This window comes from Cryptomeria japonica, chromosome 1 (genome assembly GCF_030272615.1).
Source record: "Cryptomeria japonica chromosome 1, Sugi_1.0, whole genome shotgun sequence".
Classification (NCBI taxonomy): Eukaryota; Viridiplantae; Streptophyta; class Pinopsida; order Cupressales; family Cupressaceae; genus Cryptomeria; species Cryptomeria japonica.
The window spans coordinates 94,173,361-94,191,858 of NC_081405.1; the positions used below are offsets into that span (position 1 = coordinate 94,173,361).

The 18,498-nt window shown below is 35.4% G+C and overlaps 1 protein-coding gene across 1 annotated transcript; it reads left to right on the forward strand.

Moving 5' to 3' along the window:
• Positions 1-14,726: 14,726 nt before the first annotated feature.
• Positions 14,727-17,691, forward strand: LOC131041973 (uncharacterized). The gene is made up of 7 exons (XM_057975255.2): positions 14,727-15,055; positions 15,563-15,598; positions 16,322-16,345; positions 16,509-16,593; positions 16,684-16,757; positions 16,919-17,049; positions 17,152-17,691. Exons 1-7 carry the CDS (start codon positions 15,031-15,033, stop codon positions 17,518-17,520), a joined length of 744 nt encoding a protein of 247 aa, XP_057831238.2. The 5' UTR covers positions 14,727-15,030; the 3' UTR covers positions 17,521-17,691.
• Positions 17,692-18,498: the final 807 nt, after the last annotated feature.

Sequence of the window (18,498 nt, forward strand, 5' to 3'; positions counted from 1 at the left end):
TGAACAATCAACAAATGCATACAAGGAATAACATCAAGTAATAAAGTTCACACCATCCACGAAATAGGACAAAGTGGATCCTTAGAAAAAGAATAAGGAAAGATCATTGCCTCCCAAGGATAAGGACGATGAGAAGGACTTACACAATCTTCTAGGGAGAGATTTAGACATAAGCAAAATGTACTACATACTCACATGAGTTCACGCAAGCAAGACATTAGTGTATGTAAAATTCTCCTCACAAGAAGTGGGTAAGGTAAGAAAGAGAATACACATCTTCTCCCATATCTAGGAAAAGAGGATTCTAAAGAAAAGATGATCAATATTTCCACATTATTACCCCATAGGAACAAGAGATAACATAGAAAAATTAGGCTATTATGTTGCTTCAAAAATATGATTGCACTTGAAATTGTACCATCATGAATGACAATGAGCCCCCAGTAAATGAGCTACCAATGTCACATAATGATGAGCAACATAATAGCCATTAATGTTATTTAAAGACATGATAGATTGAATGAGGTATTTGAATATGACATGCTGAATGCTCAACTATAAGTGAGATCAAAAACATGTATAAAATGATAAAAATTGAAGAAGGAAAGTTACGAGAAATCTTAGAAGAAAGATGAGTGTAATTTATTAGAGCCTTATCCCTGGAGGAAAGGACTTTGTGATGAATAGGAGATAAAGATTCATAAGTGGATTTAGAAATTTGAGGGGAGTCATAAAGAGATTTGTTCATCGCCAATATTTCCTTATGAGGGGAATGAGAGTTGATAGAAGTAGAAGATGATTTAGTTGAATCATCATCACTACTAAATATAGCATTCACATTGAGAGATGGTCTTTTAGATGCTTTGGTGGGCTTAGAAAGATTATATCCAAGTCCAAATGAATATTCATGCATGTTATGTTCTAAAGGAACTCTAATTCCTTGTTCATTTGTGCCACAACCATTTCCACTATAGCCACTCTTAGCCAAAATATGAAAACCACGACCATAACGATTAGCCATTTCAGAAAGAAAAGGTGGTTTTTCATAAGACAAAGAATCAAATTCTTCAGAATTAGAGGTGTGAGGAGAAGAAGTTTGAGAAGCAGCCACAAAATTGTTGCTCATAGGTTCAGGTAAGACTGATTGATCTCTAGTTTCTTCCTTCTTTTTAATTTTAAGCTCTCTAGGAGGAACCCTATATTCACCTACAAAGGTGGGATTAAAATCAAGAGATCCCCAATCGTCTTCTGCGAGAACCTTCTCAGGATCAAAAGCCTTTTCATGTGTAGGTTTAAGTTGAGAAGAATCTTCTTCAGAAACTTCAGACTCATCCAAAGAATTTTGATTATCAGAGGGTGATGATTCATCCATAGGTATCTTGTTTAACGAGTCATCACTAGAAGAGGAAGGCTTAGAAGAACTCCCTTTGGAAGTAGATGTTTGCAAACAAGCTTGAAAATTAGTATCACCTATCAAGGTATATGTCTTATTATTATAAATGAATTTAACTTGTCTATGCAATGTAGAGGGGACAGCTTGCATACTGTGAATCCAAGGTCTCCCTAATAACAAGTTGTATGTTAGATTTCCCGACATAACATGGATAGGAGTAGGCAAAGTAATAGGTCCCACTGTGATGGGTAAGGTGATAATACCTAATGAAGACTTAGCCACATTATCAAAGCCTCGAATGGGATGAGAGTCAGGCTCAATAAGGGATGTATCCACATTCATCTTATGCAATAGATTAATGCTACACACATTAAGACCAGAGCCATTATTTACTAGTGTTCGTCTTATAGCAGTATCATTTATGATAACCACAATCATCAAAGGATCATATTGATGTTGAATTTCACTAGTAGGTAACTCATCTTGAGTAAACACAATTTGAGCTTTAGGATTCATCACAGAGTTAACCAAAGACACTATATTACTAGATGTATTAGGTGGAGGAACATTCAAATCTTTCAAGGCATCTTGTAACATTCCATGATGAGTGGAAGAAGTTTGGATCAAATCCCAAAGGGATATCTTAGCAGGGGTAGCTTTAAGTTGTTCTATGAGATCGTATTCCTTGCCAAGAATTTGTGAAATATGTGGAGCTTGTGGAAGAATTGGTTGGGAAGGAGGAAGTGAAGTTGGGATAACTGGAGGAGGATTAGGTTGCCTATTGTTTCTTGTATTATAGGTATGAGCAACCGCATTATAACTCTCTCTAGTCAGTTGCTTAGCATACTCATAAGGGCTCTTAGTAGAATAACCTCCTTGCATAGTAATAATAGGTTTCTTAGGAGTGCAAAAAGAATCATTAGCATAACCACCTTGAACCACTAAGATAGGCTTAGTTAAAGGTTGAGAATTTTGAAAAGGACAAGCACCTTGGACAATGAAGAGAGGTTTGTTAGGTGTTTCATTCACATGTATCAAATTGATTGAGGATGGTTTAGAGGAATGAACAAACGTGTTAGAAGAATTATTAATAGTCTTCTCTCGCACTAAAATCTCATCACGGATTAAATCAATTTTAGGAGAGAGACAAGGAGTAGGCATTGATGTTCCAGTAGGAAGAGGAAAGGTCATATCATCCTCTATCATCAAAGGATCTACATGGGGAATAAACTCTCTAGGAGAAGGATCAACATTACTCTCTAAAGTCTCACTCTTGAGAGGGAGATATTTGAAAGAGATGTTAGCCATCTTGCTTTGAACTAGGGTATCCTTATGAGTAGAACCAAGTTGAGGAGAGGGAGACGCTTTATTTTTAGAGGGAGAATAATTGAGATTCAAGGAAGGTGAGAAAATATCAAGGGAGTTTTCAATCTTGATTTCATCCCCTTTGGCTAGGGTTCTCTCATGGGGAAGAGAATAATCTACACCTTCTTCTAATGGTTCATCCCAAATAGTGAAGTTGTTGAAAGGAATGTTTGAAGTATTGTCAATTTTGGGAGAGGAGATAACATTGTTTATTAATTCCTCATTCTTGGGAGGGAGAGCATCAATAGATGTGTTAAACTCATCCTCTTTCCTCAAAATATGTTCAATATGATCTTTAGAAGAGAGAGAATTAAGGAAATTGCTTATTATTTCATCTTCTTTCTCTAAGGGATGCTTATGGGTAAGACAAACTTTAGGAGAAGGGTAAGCATTTATCATTAATTCATCATCTCTAGTGGGAATTTTGTTGGAAAAGGAAATGCCATCACTAGGAAATGTAGGGATAATGTCATCTTCTTGCACAAAAGGATCCTCATGGAGGGAGTGTTTTTTAGGAGGAACATGAACATATTTCTCCAAAGATTCATGCTTAGGAAGGAGATCTTTGAAAGAAGTGTTCATAACCTCTTGTTGCACTAACATGCCCCCATTGGAAGGACCAACTTTAGGAGAAAATAAGTCAATGTCCATCAATACCTTTTCACTTAGAGAGGCATCATGTAGGGAAGGTGAAGTAACATTAAGAAATGTGTTTATGATATCATTCTCTTCCTCTAGGATAGATAAATAGGAAGGGCACATTTTAGGAGAATTGTCAAGATCACTCTTAAAGTCTTCATAAAAAATTGAAACAAGGGAAGCTAACCCATTATCAAATGAATGCATCATGACAACAATTTTCCTCTTTCAAATGATAACAATGCCAAATAGAAGGAAATGTTCAATTTTAACCAATGCAAGCACTTAGAATGTAGATTTAGAAAATGAAATTTATGATTCAAATGAGTTCCTAAATCAGATTTGAAATTATTGATCCCAATTAAGCTATCCACAAGTTCAACTTTGAATTGAAAAATTAGGGTTTTAGCAAAAATTTCCTCTAGATTTTTGAATCTTGCAAGAAATTAAAACTTGTAAATACAAATTTGAATTTGAAATAGCATAAACACTCAAATTTGAAAACATAAATCAGAATTAGAGAAGATTGGAGTTCACGTCGGGTTCACCAAAATGTGTGGGGGAAAAAGTGACACTAAGCAAACATGCCCTAATCTCACTTTCAATCACACACTTGTGGAATACGAAAGAGCCTAGAGGTATCACACAATTGGCTACTTCTTTTTGTAGAAGAGAGAGCCACGGGCTACCTATTAGGATTTCTATTCCTTTGTTGCAAATGATAGATAAAATGATGCAAGTTCAACTACTAGCCCTAGAGTGCAAGTATGAACTAGTAACAAGATTGCAAGATTGAGATTAAGTGATGAAAAGCTGTAAACACAAGGATAAAAGGAGAATGTAGATGTATACCTGGGGTTAAAATCTGAATGGAAATGTTTGGGACGGTGGCGTGGATGCCACTGTCCTAATTCTGCACCTGACACTGCTCCTGAAACTGTTGTTCTGCCACCTGAAAAGCTGTTTGAAACTTGTTGTCTGACAGAAGGACCAGGGTGCCCAATGCCCCTGTCCCGGGGACCAGGGTGCCCAGCACCCCTATCCTGGCAGGACTAGGGTGCCCCACGCCCTTGTCCTAGTCTTTTTCTCTGCAATTTGGTGTGAAGTTCAGTCTCCGTCTGCTTCCGTCGAATCTGCAACTTGCGGCGTCGTCCGAATCCCGAAACCTGCACTTATATCTGAAAAGGTATGGTGGGCGGCTATATAGGGTTTTGCCTTAGTCAAACCCCCACTTTGGTGATTTCCACCTCCACGAATAGCCAAGTTGTATAGTAAAAGTTGTGTGTGCAGACCTTGTGTGTGTGCAAGATCCTAAAATGCAAGTAAGCAAACTAGAGCAACCTAGAAAGTAAACCCTAATTGCTTGTAAATGATAATGTAAATGCTCCAAATCAAGATGCAAAGTGATCTAAAGAAAATGATATGATGAAGCTTATGCAAAGACATGAAAACAACATGAAATCATACCAAACCCCAAGGGAGGGGTACAAGCCAATCTTCAGTCGGTGATCCCCTATTGCTCTTCAATGTCTTCAAAGCCCTAAATGGATGAATGAAATTGATGAATGCTTGATGGATGGATGTTGAATGTTGTTGAAGTCTTCAAAGATCTGCTCTTTCACTGCATAGAAGGCCCTTGAAACCAAAAATCTCGATCCTTTCAAATGAAGAAAGAGAGCTCTTATGTATGAAACCCTAGGTCGTAATTTCGTCTTTTGGCCGACCTAGAGATTGAATCTCCCACCAATTTCTTGGGGTTAAGCTTTATTTTATGATTGGATCATGCTCCTAAAATTTCGAGAAAAATGTCCGGGACCGTGTGCACTCCGGGCGCCATGGTCCCGACAACTTTTCACCAAATTTTCAGGGCCGTCAGATATGATGATTTTAGAGAGAATCCTAAAGTTACAGGTGATTTCGAGATGTTTTGACCCTCGAAATCAAGCCCCCAAGTTCAAAATAGGACTTAATTAGGGTTTTTGATTAGATGATGTATTGGAGGAATAACATGAAAAGGGGCACACTTTAATGAAAGGGCCCGACTTTATGATGTGAAGGATGATGAAATAGGACCTTAGACCTAATTAATTTGATTAATTAAGTGCTAAAGGAGAAATGCAATGCCAAATGCAAAATGCGCCAAGGCGGGTGCTAAACTAGGTGTGAAATTGTACCACCCTAGCAAGTGCGTACAATTTATGACGCTACAGCTCCTTTATCTTTTCTCCTGATGTGTTCACTTTTTCCTTCAATGTCTCAATGAAGTCTTCAGCATCATTCAACTTTCTTCTCAGGCTATTTGCTTCTTTTCTTGTTGTATCTAGATCTTCAAGTGCCACAGTGAGTTGTTTCTGTAAACCGGAGTCCATTGATTCACTATCTCAGATCTTCCTCAAGTTGTTAGGCTTCCTCCGAGGAACTAGGATTTGATACTGATTATTGGAATCAATGAACACTGAGAGGGAGGGGGGGTGAATCAGTGTTCTACAATTTTTAACTTTCTTGAACTGATTCGTAAACCACTCGATGCAAATGAATAAAAGTAAAGTGCAAAAACTCAATACAAACAAGCACAAAACCATAACACCAAATTTTTTACATGGAAACTCAGAAAGGGAAAAACCATAGTGGAATTGAGACCCACAATATTAAAATATTGTGATCAGGAGTATAATAATATTACAAAGGGGTATGCACATGCATTCATGCACACTACCTAGAGCTCACTGCTCAGTTACAAGAGAGGACTACAACCCTCAGAGGAACCACTATCCTACAAGTGTTTACAAATAATAACTTGAATGTTTGAATTGATGAATAGCATCTAAAAATGCCCAAGTGTAGTTTTAGTTAAGCACAAAGTATCTTACTTCCACTGTTATGGCACATTGCTCTGTTTTGTTGTTATGTCATACATTGGAGCATAAATCCAAAGATAGCTCATAAATACTCATACAATCTTCACACACCAACATTGATTGCAAAAATGATCATATATATCAGTCTTATATATCTACATCACTTGTTTTAGGTCACCAACATGTTGGTTCCAAAAATATTTGCAAAACATGAAATGTGTATAATGATGGTATGATGAAAGAATAAGTATCTAGTAGATTATTGAGAGGGGGGGGGGGGGGGGTGAATCAATTAATAGAAAAACTAATACAAACTTTCCCAATCTCAATCTCAATCACATAAAGTAAACTTATCAATGAAATACCACTATCAAGATAAAAACTCATAAGAAAATTGGTCGACTGTTACAACAACTTAATAGTAAACATCATTAGACTTGTAAACATCCAAATGCTTTATCATATGTCAACATAATTCATTTCTCAATACTTCCGGTTATCATGCCTTATCAGAAATAGGTAAGTAGTTAATCAAATCACCCATAAGATCATAACCACAAACACATTCACCAAATGACACAAGTATTTTTGACATGGAAACCCAAATAGGTAAAAACCATGATGAGATGAGACTCACAAGATAATATTTGAACTATTATGAAGTTTGCCCTGTTAGGAGCCAAGCCTGTTAAAGCTTTACAAAAGTCTTGTTAAGAACTGATCCTATTACGAATCACCCGATTAAGGGATTGACTACAAATGCCTTGTTAGAAGCAATACCCTGTAAGGAGTAACCTCAGTAGAGGATTTGAAAATCCAAGCTAATGGACTACCTTGTTAGAGGATTTGAATAGCACCAAGCTTGTTAGAGCTTACCCAATTAGGGGATTTCAATTCTGTTGTAATTGTTAGAAAAGAATGGGAGTTTGCTAATCTGTTTGAATAGCACTACACTTGCTTGATTAGATCCTTTCAAGCTCCTATCTGCCTTTACTCAAAATACAGACTCATCATTTAGTTCGGCAACCACACACTCAACTGATCTCTACCAACAACTTCAACTAGACAACTTCATCGACCTTATAAACAAATCAACCGGGTCGGTAACATAACAAAAACCTAATTATCTCATAGAGATTACAAACAAGTCGGTTCAAGTATGACTGTTGGATTACATAGCAATCTCTACACATCAATCAAGAAAACCTCAAAAGCTCCTTGATTACCGCTTCATCGAGCTCAGTAACTCATCATGCGCTTTGCATTAGATGCAAATACATTTGCTGATTCCCTAGACAAACAACGCGCCAAAACATTTTGAACTTGTCTTCATACAATGACCATACATGTCACCATCATTACCGCTCAACATCAGATCATAAACCAACATAACCAATTCAACAACCTTAATCGATTAGAGTTTAACAAAAACTGCTAGTAGGGTTTACTGATTACAACAATAGATAAGGTTTACACCATTACACCAGTTACCTGTTCTCCTCACAAATTCTTCCTACTGGTTACAGTAACAATATTACAACAATATCATTACCGGTTCAATTGACATCAATGACAACATAACATATCATTAATGCAATCTTAATGCAAATGCTAACATATAAAGGAGTCGGCTCAATCCGATTACTAATGCACATGTAGGCAACAACAAATTGATTATATGCTTTACATATGTTGGCTCGACAACCTTTAAATTGGAACCAATCAACAAAATCATCCCAAAGATTCTACATAACACACTACACCACTAATCACCCAAAAAACCCTGTTCTTCCTGAAATGTCAGATGTTGGATCTTCAATCTTGCACGAAAATCAATACTAAAGGCTATGATTATGGACTAAGATATTCCAATCATCCAATCAACTACCTCTTCCACAAAGAAAAATGTGCATCCAAAATTGAGTTCTACTCAATGTACTCTTACTCTATAGAACACTGTGTTCCACCTTCCAGGCTTAAGCAAAGTAGGCTTCGAACTTCCAGTAGGATGATTCTACATATTCCAGGTGAAGCTTCTGATCTAAGTTGTCGTGAATGACAACACCCAAACACTCCCCAAGAACTTATCTCTTCTGGTACAGTATCTCTTGCCAACAGACCTAACACAATTGTTAGGTACCTAGGCATTCCTTTTGATATTAATCGTGTAATGGTGTGAAAATTGTGAATTGGGGTTTCACCAAGTAGATCCACTAAATAACCCAATTAACACAACATACATTGAAAGAGGATTGAACCCAATAGATCTAGGCTCAATCCTAGAAGTGAGGAAAGGACTGAGATTATGATTGGATTCACTAGTTGGAATTGGTTATCCTCTTTCTTAGTTGAATTTGGAATGTAGTTATGAAATTAGGGCAAAATGAGAGATATTTGAAGTAACTTGATGAATACAAAATACTACAGATGTCCCACGGAGCAACAAATTGGGATCTAGGCAAAAGAATAGATTCAAAGCTTGTTCCCAGAATTTTGGCCTAATTTTTCGGTACTGGGTAGCACAAATTTGCCTCGGTCCTTTGAATTTCCCATCATCAAAAGCTAAACCTATTCATCACTGTTGACACTCTAAGAATTCCTGAGTACAACTCCTACACCTATTTCTTGCACATAGAAAAAGAGAGAAAGATGTTGGGGATAGGGGTTTTCTTAAGTCAAACCTTGGTTTATGAATTAACCTTGAATGAAATAATGCAAATATTGTAATAAATGTTAAGGAGATATACCTTAGATCTACAATTGTTGATGATTATGCAATGCTCTTTGAATGTAATGGGATGACAAACACATGAACATGAAAAACCCTAATCACACACACATGCTTCCATGAAGATTGATGTAACTTTGCTCCACAATGCTTGAATGATGAATATGCAACCCTGAATCTTTGAAGATGCTTGATGATGAATGCTTCACAAATGCATGAATATTAGGGATAGAGTCTTCAATTGCTTCTAGGTGAAAATGAATTGATAGGGTGTCTTTATATAGGGTTCCCTAGGTGAATTGTCGATTAAGCCAACCTCCAACAGTCATGTGTAGCCCTAAGGACCAAAATCCATTGGAAGAGGTAAAGGATTGACCCCATTTCAAATTGAGGCCTAGTTGAGAAGGGTCAAGGCATTTTGGGGTGCCCTGGTCTTGACCAAGGTGCTCCACACCTTGGTCCTCTAGCAAACAAGACCAATACAAAGAGAATTGGGGGAAGGATCTCCAAGATGGGATCCACCAAATGTTGTTCATGAATCAAAGTTAGAGAATGGGGTCAAACCGAACCTAGAGAGGAGATGGAGATAGGACACGCTAAATTAGGAGCACAAACATGAGGTGTAAAAATTTACGACGCTACAAATCCCTATCTAAAAGAGATGTGGAAATGGATTAAAAGCAAGATTGATAAAAAAAATCTATCAATGGAATAAACAGTACCTCTCTTCAACTGATAGGCTTCAAATTTGTTAGAAAATTATATCTTCTTACAATTTATATAATTCCTTAGTGTGATTATTTAGTAGCTACTAGGTGAATGATATTCAAAATAAGATTAGGAAATTTCCTTGGTTTGATGGAAGAGGTAATAGAAAAAAAATGTTATGAAGTGGGATTGGTGTTGTTTAGAGAAGGTGGAAGGAGGCTTAGGATTGAGAGATATAGAAAAGTATGGCATCTCACTAGTTGGTAATTGGATCTATAAAGCCTCGAGTGAGCATAAACCATGGAAGGTGCTTATTATGAACAATATCCAAGTTGTTATTCCCAGATAAGCTAAGAGTTTCCAACTCCCCTTGAATGACATTCTCTTTGGTAAGTTGCTAGTAATACTTGCTCCAATGTGATTACGAGTATTTGAAAAGCTTGGGAGGCTATTAGCGAGGATATTAAAGGATGTGATTTTTGAATTTTAATAGTGGTTCTTAAAACTCTAAAAGGTCCATTAAGTGGAACCTTTCAAGAAAGAAAAAACCTCTTGGCTTACTCCAAGGCTTCTCTACAAAAACTTGGCATCTAAAAAGGTATTAGGCGCTTTAATGACATACTTTGTAACAATCATCTTAAGTCTTGGAATGAGTTGAGAAATGAATTTAATTTGTCTCCAACACAGTGAAGGATATACACTATTCTTAGAGAGGCTTGCAAGAACATTCCCTTTCTAGTATGCAAAGCTAATGAAAAAGTATTTAATGAGTCTTACCTAGACCACAAGAACTAAATCACTAAACTTGAAGCCTAAACTTATTTACATATCTCTTATCTCATCCCATGACCTCACTAAGTACATAAATGATTGCTAGAATCTTAATTGCTCTAGAGACTTGGTCAAAAACTTTTAAGGTGTCATGGAGCAATATGTTAGAACCTAAAATTGCATGATTTAAATGGTTTGTTATTATTCCAAAACTTCCACTTGCTATATCTTCATCTATGGTTACTCTTTGTTCTATGTGCAAACAACCCAAGAACATTAAGCATCTTCTTTAACTATTTCTTTGCTAAAGGAATTTGGAATATGTTCTTTTCTAATATGGTTGTATAGGATGATAAAAATAAAATAATTTGGAAAGAGATACTTTTTTTGTTTTGTGAATGGCTTAAATCTCTCTTATAATTTGTTTTGGCTTATATTAACTGCTAATATCTTATGGGCTATCTAGAAATATAGAAATGAGAATATGTTTTAGGGTACTAGGAGAGTGCTTACTAGGTCTTTGAGAAGACTCATATTTTACTCTATTTTTGTGCAGGTAACACTCACTATGGAAATATCTAAGGACAAGTTTCAAAAACTACTTAAAGATGAAACAATGGAGATCGATAGAGATGAGGTAAGATATGGGAGACATTGGCCATAATGTCCCATATATGCAGAGCTATCTAGCTTTCCAAAAGAAATACAACAAGCAGTACTCTACTAAAGTTTTAGAGAATGACCTCAACTTCCAAAGGGGTCCAAGATTTCATACTAAACAGTCAAGGAGAAGACTTCAGTGTTGAAATAGTTATATTAATGAAGAGATGTCATTTGTTGATCCAACTTGGAACGAAATGATTCCTACAATGAGAGTAGGAATTGTTTATGGAGCAGAGGAAGGCTAGTTACTACAACATTATGACAACAATGGATCCTTTTTATAGTCTATTTTTGTATATGAAAAGTTAGATCTATGATCCCCATTTCAAGGATAAACAAGATAATGATTAGAATAGGTTATAGTTCAATTATTTATATGCATATACTCGTAAAACAATGTATTAAAGTGGTTTTTTTTCATATCATATACAACACAACTGATATATTTACTCTAATTCTGATCTTGATTAGACCTTGCATGGTCCCTCAGTAGCTTAGTAAGAAGGGACACATATACATTTGGTTATGTACATCCTTTTTTGATCTACGATCTTTAATACAAACAAAAACCCCTCATTGATGGTTTCAATATTGTTAAGTCAAATAATACTACAAGGGAAGGAAATCAGGTTGCTAATTTTTTGCTAGATCAATCTCTAATTGGGATAACATCAAGGTTGCTCCCATAAATGACTATAATTTATCTATCTAAAATATGAGTAGACACTTTAGTGATTTTGTGAATGTTAATTGTAATGCCTTTCAAGATTCATGATTCTTGGTGCTTCGTAGATTCTTCTAGTGTTTTTCACATTTATTCCATCATGGTTAATGTTGTCACAAAAGTTTGCACCCTTGTTGAGCTATCAACTTAACAACCTTGTGAAACATGAAAACAACCCCAAAGTGTGGGACCTTGCGCAAATAAGTTGAATCTTCGGAGAAGGTCGGCTTCCTTATCAATCCAAATGCAAGTGTTGAACCAACTCAACACTCCAAATTCTACTTCTAAACCTATCATAATATCTTGCAGAGGAAAAGGGAAAAAGAAAATTCTAAAATGAAAGGAGGTGATACACCAAGATAAGAGATGTTCCTCCCCCTACCCTGGATATGTACAAACTTCGGTTGCATGAATGACCCCAAACACATGTATGGAGGTTAGAATTTGTTGAATGACAAAGGGAGAAGGTTTCGCACAAGTCACACCCAAAAACAAGTTAACACAACATATACGTGAAAGAAAGCCACAAAACATACACTTATCATGAAGGTAAGAAAACATACACAACATGCATAAGTAGAAGAGAGGCAAGAATGATGATTTCAATTCATTCTCAGGCCAATGGGCAAACTTATAGTTGCAAAAATGCAAGAAAAAATATAAATCTTCAAGAAAAGTGAAAGAGCAGAAAGTAGCTCAAGCTAGCAAGGAGAGAACCCTTTACAATGAGGCTTAACAATCTACATATAGAAAATTGGCCACAAAGGAGAGACCAATGGTCATGGAGAGGAAGCCTTGACCCTGGCGTGCATAGAGGAATGTCAGTCAAGGAAGGTAGGGAGGTACACAAACCTGACATGGTTTGTATGCAAGCAACTTGGCCATACTCTAACAAAGCAATCCCAATAAGAAAAATACTTCTAGATGGTGGATTGCCTGACATTCCAAAGTCAAAGCATGTACACCTGACATGAAGGCCATCAAGTAACCATAAATAAGCATGGCCCTGGATTCCACTTGATGGTAACCCTGCAAAAAACATTAAATGTGCCCCTCTAGCTCCATGAATGAAAGTAGACAAGTCGTAGGGGTTGGTGGAGCATTAAGAGCCTTGAGTGTTGATCACATCATTTGGAAGTGTCACAAGTCATCAAAAGTCAAACATCAAGCCCTGTGACAAGGGGAGAGGAGTCAGAAACCTGGGAATTTTAGGATTCTAGGTTCAAGGAGGAAAAGGCTTGGAAACCAGGAATTCTGAGATTCCGGGTTCAAGAAGAAAAAGGCTTGAAAACTAGTAATTCTGAGATTTCGATTTCAAGAAGGAAAAGGCTTGGAAACCAGAAATTGTGGGATTCTAGGTTCAAGAAGGAAAAGGTTTGGAAACCGGGAATTTTGAGATTCCGGGTTCAAGAAGGAAAAGGCTTGGAAACCAAGAATTTTGGGATTCCAAGTTCAAGAAGGAAAAGGCTTGGAAACTGGGAATTCCAGAATTCCGAGTTCAAGGAGGAAAAGACTTGGAAACCAAGAATTCAAAGATTTTGGGTTCAAGAAGGAAAAGGCTTGGAAATTGAGAATTTTGGGATTCCATATTTAAGAAGGAAAAGGCTTGGAAACCCACCTCCCTACAAGACCACACTTAACATTTCATGATTCCATTGGTTTTGTCCTTGATCGTCTGGGCAATGTTGGTCCATGGAACATATCTCTAATTAGTTCTCACTAATGGACCAAGGATGTCATAAAATGACAATAGTTAACTTTAGCATTACCAAGTTTTCCTACTAGTCAAGTTTTTTAACATACAGAAAAATAATATTTTAGATACTCAAAACATGTGAAGTCTTCATGGGAACCAACACAAATGCAAGTCTAGGGGTTTTGGAGGTTTCTCTCTCTCTTATTGATTATCTATTGTTAGTCTATATAGATTTTCTTGATTATTTGGAATTGGTATATATACATTGAGTCTTTTTAAGACAAGTAGACCTACTTTATAATCTATTATTATTTTTTTTATTTTTTTATTTTTTGCCTCTATTAAAAATCTAGATTAATTATACTTATTTAATTATATTTATTTAACTAACCTAAATCAACCCATTTAAAAAAGAGTGTTTTTTTTCTAAATAAGATTGAATGCATCTCGGGAAAATGGGTTGGCACTAGTAGTCACTCCAAACTTGTTTTGATATCGTGACCGCTCCAAGATGACCTTAGATCCTCCTTTGTCTAGTTGTTGGGTCGTCGTGGGGGATCACTCTCATAGCTTCAACCACATACCCCAATCGCTAATAAAACAAATTATAAATAAAAATTTAAAAATATATATCTATACCAATTTTTCATTTTTAAAGAAATTAAATCTATTTATTAATTAATTCAAATTAATTATATTTATTAAATTTGCCTAGACTAACCTATATAAGAACATAATTTAAGTCCATGTTGTAAGCACTTAGATGGTATGAGTTCAAATCTTCTACAATAAAACAAAAAATAAAAAGAATAGAAAGTTTATTTAAGTAGGAGTGAAGTTAATAGACTGTGATACTCTGACCACATTTTCCAGATAAACTGTAGATTTATTTTTAAAAGATTTATTAATAAACAATAATTTAAAAATGAACAAATTAAAAGAAATTATACCTTAGCCAATTTTTTATTTTTTAATTTGTTTTGTGCATGTTTACATGATATCCATAAGAGATAGAAACGATTCAGCATATTTAGAAATTCTGGGAGCAAAAATTAATAAAAATCAATAAATTAGTTGCAGATAATCCATTGGCGAAAACTTTTTGGGAAAATATCTTTATTGGGAACAAAGTAGTTGTAGTTTCTATATTTACCACTGACATCAACATGTATTAGATTTTGAAATCTCCTAGCATTGTGATGCATTTATTTTGCCAAAGTATTTGGAGAAGCATATCCAGGAATATATATTTGGCTTGATGTATATGCACTTAGTACCTAAGTTCTTTTAATCTGTTTTCTAGGCTAATTTTGAAAATGGGAGGTTTTGGGATCCTCTGTTCCAATGAGGATTCCTCAACCTCCTGGTTTAATTCATTTGATCTTGCTTAACAATCTTTGCAAGACCAGTTGCACTTGTAGAGCAGGCAAATAGGTTGTCTGTAATTGTATAGCTTCTCTGGGAAAAAGGGAAACTTACATTCCAATGCCAGGAAGAGTTAAAGTATCAGGTATCTTATATTATCTTTATCTTACAAAAGATTTGAATTTTTTATGGTCTAAACAAATTTTGCTTCCATGATATACCTGTTTCAAGCAATATGAATGAATGATTTTTACTACTTTTTTTTTCACAAGCCAAACAATATGAATGGTTTTGATTCTGCAGTTCTTGAATTAGAAATGTCTTGTGCTGTTTATGTTTTTAAAGTATCAGTAATTTAATTACTTTTAGAGATATCGTGGATAAGGGTCAGTTACCCCTCGATTTGTCTCATCAGTTAGACCACTTAGTGGATCTTGACAGGACTGTTTGATGCCCTTGCTTTGTACTTGTTCTGCTTTGAATAAATTTAACCCCTCCTTTATTTTCCTATAATTGCTTTTAGAGATGAATTTTGCATTGTACCCTTTTCTGTTCTAGCTCTGAAAAAAAGATCAGGCAGTACCCAATTTGATTTGTTAAAGAAAGAAGGATACAAACTGAACCTGTGAACTGTATGTTTTCTTTTTTGCAGTTATCCAGTTTGTAGATTTGCCAACCAAGGCAACAGGTGAGAAAGATACAATGCTTCAATCCACTTTTGTGTTTGTTAATAATTGTTAGCTAACTTTTTATTAAGTTAAAAAAAGATAACAGTACATAATTCAGAAAAAGGATGGGTGGTATAAAGGCTCACTTTCAAAGTCTGTGAAACAGAGTCCAAACAAAGACAAAGAAAACCAAATAACATTAGTTACCATGCCTGCAAGAGATTTTCACCTTTTTGTTTTGAACAATCATCCGTTTGTCTAGACTCTAGAATGAAGGATACATTGATCTTATTTTTTCTTCTGTGAGCATTTTCCTCATCTCCATTGGATCAGGGGAATGACTATTCAGCCAACTAAAACTCAATCCATAAGGAGAGTTTTCAAAAAAAGTTGTGTCCAGCTAACTAAAATGCAACTATTATGAAGAAAAGTTAAAAAAAAAGGTTAAGTGTTCTCCTTTGTATGAGTTGTGGTTTGGTTGGCTGGATAGCCATTTCCTTAGATCACCATGCACCCTTTCTATCTCTGTCAAAGTTCAGCAGTTTGCCTACATATAAGCTTGAGTTTGCAAAATCTAATGATTTGTAAATCACATATAGCGAAAAAGCCTGATATATATTTGTCCTTAAAACCTTTGTTGGTGTTCATGTCTTGAAATTTGGAGAAAAAGTCTGCAAGATTGAATTATGAACATTATCTAGAAAATGTCTCATTTGAATTGTGCTTTGTTTTTTATTGAACAGGGGGAAAATATGTATCCATTAAAGGTATGTTTGCAATAAAATACATTTCAAAGACTTCTGCTAACCAGGCTGCATCTTTGGTGGCTCTCCAAAGTGTCATCCCAACTTTTGAATGCGAGACAATGTGCAATTGTTTGTTTGTTCTTCTCTCTGATTGCTTTTCTTTATACTCTACTTTTGTGTTTAGCTAGTATTGGTAACACAAAATTCCAGACAGACCCTTCTGAGGCAGATGAAAATAAAGCAGCACTGTGGAATTCAGGTTTTGAATTGTGAGTGTTTGAATCTACTACAAATTTTCAGCCTTAAAGTCTCTGTGTCTTAATGCTTTGCCTTGTATGACCATCTGAATTTTGCTGCAGCCCTGTACTCAATCTTCAGGACAACCTAATAATCCAACTTCTTGATAGCAAGGACAACACAATTTCTCAAATAGGTTTTTTTTTAAAGTCATTTTCTTGTTCATATGAATCATATCCAGTCATTGGAAACATCCATTAAAAATATACACACTGTTTAATTAAAAAAAACTTGTACTCTAGCATTCTTGACTTTTTTCTTCTTTTTTCTCACATCAGTACATCAACTAATCTGCAGAAATTGGAATCCTAACTATACTTGAGAAGGGTTGCATGGATGAACTATTTCCCCTTAAGGGTGGAGGCCATATAAATCTGAGGATAAATTTTGTTTTGACATTGGAAGAACACATGAGGATTGAAGCTCTGGTAAGCAATTTTACCATACTGATTTAGAGTTTCCTATTCTCTTCATCATCAGTCACTTGCATGGGGAAATGAATTTTGAAGTAATTGCTCTAATTCTTACAGAGACAGGCTGCTCGTAAAAAGATAGAGCACAAAAGTTTAAAGATATATAGCAGCATCCCAGCAGAAGTGAACAAGAAAAGCATTTCTCAAACCCTTCGTAAGTATAGTAAGAGTAAAGATGATCGTGGCAGCCATGATGAAAAGAAGAGACTGATAATAGCCATTGTTGTCCCTGAACCATCACTAATACCAAACGAAGTGACGGATAAAACAGAGTGCATCCAAGAGGCATTTGCATTGCTTTCTCCAATTGATTCACAGGCTCCCCACAAAAAGGCCTTAAAGTATGGTGTGAAGAAGAGTAGGATTAAATTCTTTGCCATGAAAAAATTATTCATCTGTTTTGCAGGCTCTCCTGTGAACAATTAAATAAGACCTCAAAAGAATTATGTAGAGGTAGAAGGAGAGTTAATTATAAATGCATCCTCCTCTCGAACTCTATCTAATATTTAGGATGGTTAGTCCATTGAAAGAGAGAATTTTGGGAAAAAAGTAAGGATCCTTGAACTTCTCATGAAAGGCCCTTAGTCAATTTATAATAAGATGATTTTAAATGCCTTTATCAAAATTGTAGTTTTCATGCTGATGTGCTTTTAGATAATGCTTACTGGGTATTTGATGCAGTTATTAGTGAATTTGTGAATGGTTGCAGACATAAAATTTTCACAGTTCATGATATTAGTATGAGGTGTTTTTGGATTTGACTTTGGGCAGTGCATAGCATAGCAGCCGCCTTATTCTAGCGTATTCTAGCTTATTATAGCTTAATTTTTTTCATCATGTCTATGATCAAATTCAGTTATCCATCATTATGATTTCCGTCCTCTACTTTTCTATTTCTGATGATGGAGGATAGAATTTGTTCCCATATGTCAATGAAAAATGTTTTAAAATTTTAAATTTTAAATTCAAATTTAGGCCAACTTCCACACATTCCTTTCCAACCTAAAGCCAATTAAGCACACATTTGTGCAATTTATTGATATGCACATATATTTTAAAATATTCAATACATTTATTTACCATCACATAACATCAATAATTTTTTTAAAAAAGGAGAATGCTAGGAACATTTCTATTGGTGCAATAAAATAAATCAAATTTTGCATAATCATGTGAGAAGCATTTACTTTTTGAAGACTATTTTCTTAGGTTGCATGAGTGTAAAGACAATCTTTTCTAAAAGTTGACCTAGTCGAATGTGTGTCTAAGTGATTTTGTAATCCTCTAAAAGTATTCTTAGATTTTGTTAGTCCTCATAGAATAGTAGATAGCAACAAATTAACAAAAAAAGGAAACATAATTTACGGCCAAATATTAGATTTGTGCCCACAAAAGTATCCCAAA

Bases quoted from the DNA above. Each gene is read 5' to 3' on its own strand.
- LOC131041973 (XM_057975255.2), top strand. From the start codon at position 15,031: ATGCCAGGAAGAGTTAAAGTATCAG. The intron at 15,599-16,321 runs GTGAGAAAGATA...TTTATTGAACAG, and splicing joins TTTGCCAACCAAGGCAACAG to GGGGAAAATATGTATCCATT. The intron at 16,758-16,918 runs GTTTTTTTTTAA...ACTAATCTGCAG, and splicing joins CAACACAATTTCTCAAATAG to AAATTGGAATCCTAACTATA.